We start from the raw sequence: 4,171 nt of genomic DNA on the forward strand, positions 1-4,171 counted from the left end.
AATAAATAGAGTTGAATCTCCACGTCTAACTTTTCTCAAAAAGTACATTATTTACATAAAAACTCAGACCTTTTCCAGAATTTATGTCATTAATTATCTCATGATTCATTTTTATTTTTAAAACAAAGTATTCTAATAAATCTGTGATTCTTAACTCAGGTTCTATCAGTTTTATTTTGTTTTATTTTATCGTTTTAAAGTGCTGCTGAGGTTTTATTGTTGTCACGACTCCTCTGCACCAATAATAAAGCTGAAACATAAAGAAGTTATTATTGAGATGGACGATGGGTTTAATGTGGAGCAGAGGCCTTAAATCAAATTCTGTTTATTGAACCAGTTCTCTTATTAAAGATGCAGAAATAAACTCAAACTTTATGACAAGCAAGTTCTAAATATAGAGATTATTAATGAAAAACAAATCAACTTTATTCAGAATTAAAGCATTTTTAAAGCTACTTCCTGCAAAATCATGAAGACCAGACTAAAATTAATTCATAAAGTAGAAAACCAACGTTTTAATTAAAAGTATTTAATCCATCAGATACTTCTGAGTTAAATAAAAGATTTGGTGATGTTTCAGAATCAAAACAAATCCTTCTGAAATGTCAGGTCGTGTTTTTCTGTAGCATTCAGTAGCTGYGGTCTCAAACAGCCGAAGTTAAGCTATCAGAGCAGCCGAAGTCAGGCTGATTGAGTCAGCAGGTCTTCAGATAGCCTCATTCAGTCACACACAGACACAAGAAAACATCCAAACAGCAGATTTTTATGCCCCAATAAGCAGAGATTTAACAGATTCTTACCGTAAAACGTTTTAAAATGCTGTGAAGACGATGAAAACTGGGAAATTTAAATAAAAATGATAAAAGGTAAAAGCCAGAGCACTCGTCTCCTGAAAGAGCTGAACGTTTTGATTTATGAAACAGTGTTGGACATATTTAAAAGAAAAAAAAATGTCTTCTGTTTGACCGGCAGGACTCATCCATGGACGAGCTGAGCGATGTGGACAGTGAGACCAACTTCCCTCTGATGATCCCTCAGGACCACCTGGGTCTGGCCTTCTTCTCCATGCTCTGCTGCTTCTGGCCTCTGGGCATCGCAGCCTTCTACCTGTCCCAGAAGGTACGGGGCAGGGACAAGCGTGTCCCCTGAGACTGAAGGGACACGTTTTATTTTGAAGGAATCTTTAGGATTTATTACACTAACAGTAATTTATTGGATGATCTCAGATCTTTGCTGGATTTATTWTGTGTTTCTTAAAGAACTCTGGAGTTGATTTATTGTCCTTTTTACTCTTTCTTTTACATTATGGAGATTAAATCCTGATTCTGTCAGATTATTTTAGCGTTAAATTATTTAGCACACTGTTCTTACATTTGTAAATTAAAAAAATTCATTAGTTAGCAAAAGTTAACATCCGATAACCAGCATGATGTCATCATCCTGCGACAAACAACAATGGTCACCGCTAGTCGCTGCTAATACTACTAAAGATGTGTTGATAAAAAACAACATGGGTGGTCCCTGTGGTCCAGCAGTTTGGGGTGCAGCTCAGACACCAGCCAGAACTGCAGCTTTGATGTCTTGTAGCTTTAGCTGCACTGGAGCTAGCGGTTGCTATTGTCTCAGGATGATGACATCACAACATGAGCCGAGCACCAACGGCAAAGGCTGCGTTCCATTCCGAAATACCTAAATGTGAACTTCAGCATGTAAGGTTTAACATTTAGATTTAGATTTAAACATTTAGATTCAATATTTAAATACATTTTAACATTTAAATTTAACATTTAGTAAAAATCTGCGAAATGTAAAAAACAGTAAAAATCAAAAAGTGCGCTGAATAATGAAAAATATGTCAGTAAACAATTCCAACATTTAATTTTACATTTTTTTTATCCTGAAACTTCATTTAAAGTTTGACCAGATTTTCTCTGAATAAAATATAATCTGATTTTAAAGTTTGAAAGCTGGGGGGAGATGAGCGTTGCTTCAAAGAAAGTTAGCTTTTTTAGATTAAAATCTGTTTTTATTGCAGGACTTCTGAGACTTTATCACCACGTCTTTAAAGCGACCTGGCTTCAGTTAATTGTCTCCTTCGTTAAGGTTTAATTAGAGCCGTAATAAAGAACTTTCATGAGGCTGAACTGCAGGAGGAAAAACGATGAGGCTGAACATAATGTGGGATTAGTGATTGGACTGAGAGGAGGAGGGAAAAATGATGACTTCTTTGTTTTTTTGGACTAATCCTCCTCTTTGTTTTTCAGACCAACAAGGCTTCGGCTCAGGGGGATTTTCAGGGGGCCAACGCGGCCTCCCGCCAGGCCCTGTGGCTCTCCGTGCTCTCCATCGTGTTCGGGATCATCACCTACATCTGCGCCGTGTCTGCGCTCATCTCATACCTGTCGGCTAAACCGCCATAAGAGGCGCCTGCAGGCTCCACAGACAGCCTCATCTGTAAAATTATCCTTCATCAACCTGATGTTCTTCACTCACAGAAGCTTCGCTCAGCCTCACCTGGTTTTAGGTGTAAATAAAAAACAACCTTTAAAGAAGTGATCACCCCTGGGAATAACTCTGACAGCACTTCCTCTACAGTGCCAACATAAATACAAATGCAAACAATTTAAAACATCAAATACAAGATTTTAGACAACGAGAGCAAACCTGAGGGAAAAGTGCCAAAAGCATCCAAACAGCCCAGATGTTCTGTCCTTGTGTAAATACAGAAACCCTCCAGAAAATGCCTGCTTCAGACAAAAAATAAAAATAAAATAAACTTGTTATTTTGTTCTAATAAGAAAAAGGTTGAAAATAACTGACAAAAAGCTGTCTGCATGGCAGGCTAACAGAGTGTTAAAAGACTGAAATAAAACATTTAATTTATAGAAAACGACTCAAAAGAAAACAGCTCTGTGAGATTTTTAACTAACATGAAAAAAACATCAGCTACAGAAATGTACAGATTAAAGGTAAAACTATTGTTTTCTACAAACAAATGGTTTTATTGGTGCAACAATTATAAAACAAAAATCTGAACAAACAAAATTTTTATTTCTGTTTCACAGCTATAAAACCAGAAATCATTCAACATCATTAAATATTTTACTTCGCAATATTTAAACTGATTTGTTTTTGATCCATTGTTACATTTTGTTTACATTAACCTGATGAACTCAGTGTTTAAAACATATTATTTTTGTGTGATTACATCTTAACACCTGCTGTTACAAAAGGCAGGTGATGATGTAATTAACAGAGGAACTTTATTCAAACTCAGAAAGTCATCATCTGTTGAACGTCTGGTTAAATATCTCAGCCTGATTCAAGATGGCCGCCGAAGCTGCTCAGTCATTTTTACAGGTATTGAGCTAAACTTCAGTGTGGTAGTAGCTGAGGGTCCTCCCTGACAAACACACAGAGCACCAACAGATCAAACCGTTCTTTAAAACTTTGGATGTGACATTTATTTTCTCAGAGCAGCGATGCAAAGTGCAACAAAAACTGATTTTCTTTAATGAAAAGGATCAAATCCTGTCGGTTTGTTCAGCTTCAAACCTCCTGATCCTTCATGTCTCCACAGATCCATCATGTCTTCACAGAACCTTCATGTCTCCACAGAACCATCATGTCTCCACAGAACCTTCATGTCTCCACAGAACCATCATGTCTCCACAGAACCATCATGTCTCCACAGAACCTTCATGTTTCCACAGAACCTTCATGTCTCCACAGAACCTTCATGTCTTCACAGAACCTTCATGTCTCCACAGAACCTTCATGTCTCCACAGATCCATCATGTCTCCACAGATCCATCATGTCTCCACAGAACCTTCGTCTCCACAGAACCATCATGTCTCCACAGAACCTTCATGTCTTCACAGAACCTTCATGTCTCCACAGAACCTTCGTCTCCACAGAACCATCATGTCTCCACAGAACCTTCATGTCTCCACAGAACCTTCATGTCTCCACAGAACCTTCGTCTCCACAGAACCATCATGTCTCCACAGAACCTTCATGTCTTCACAGAACCTTCATGTCTCCACAGAACCTTCGTCTCCACAGAACCATCATGTCTCCACAGAACCTTCATGTCTTCACAGAACCTTCGTCTCCACAGAACCATCATGTCTCCACAGAACCTTCATGTCTTCACAGAACCTTCGTCTC

General features: G+C 38.0%; 1 protein-coding gene and 1 long non-coding RNA gene across 4 annotated transcripts in view; one reads left to right on the forward strand and one right to left on the reverse strand.

Moving 5' to 3' along the window:
• Positions 1–2,780, forward strand: part of tmem91 (transmembrane protein 91) — a 6,649-nt gene extending 3,869 nt beyond the window's left edge. Inside the window, exons 2-3 of the mRNA XM_014025150.1 lie at positions 973–1,119; positions 2,265–2,780. Coding sequence (XP_013880604.1) covers positions 973–1,119; positions 2,265–2,420 — 303 coding nt within the window. The 3' untranslated portion in view covers positions 2,421–2,780. The remainder of the gene's footprint in view (positions 1–972; positions 1,120–2,264) is intronic.
• Positions 2,781–2,827: 47 nt separating this feature from the next.
• Positions 2,828–4,166, reverse strand: LOC106529669 (uncharacterized). 3 transcript variants are annotated; one of them, XR_001311662.1, is made up of 2 exons: positions 4,108–4,166; positions 2,828–4,052 (listed from the first exon to the last, which is right to left on the reverse strand). It is a non-coding gene; the product is annotated as an uncharacterized LOC106529669 (long non-coding RNA). The 3 variants fall into 3 exon arrangements; XR_001311664.1 differs by having other exon boundaries at positions 4,144–4,153; XR_001311663.1 differs by having other exon boundaries at positions 4,125–4,134.
• Positions 4,167–4,171: the final 5 nt, after the last annotated feature.

This window comes from Austrofundulus limnaeus, unplaced genomic scaffold (assembly GCF_001266775.1).
Source record: "Austrofundulus limnaeus strain Quisiro unplaced genomic scaffold, Austrofundulus_limnaeus-1.0 Scaffold458, whole genome shotgun sequence".
NCBI lineage: Eukaryota > Metazoa > Chordata > Actinopteri > Cyprinodontiformes > Rivulidae > Austrofundulus > Austrofundulus limnaeus.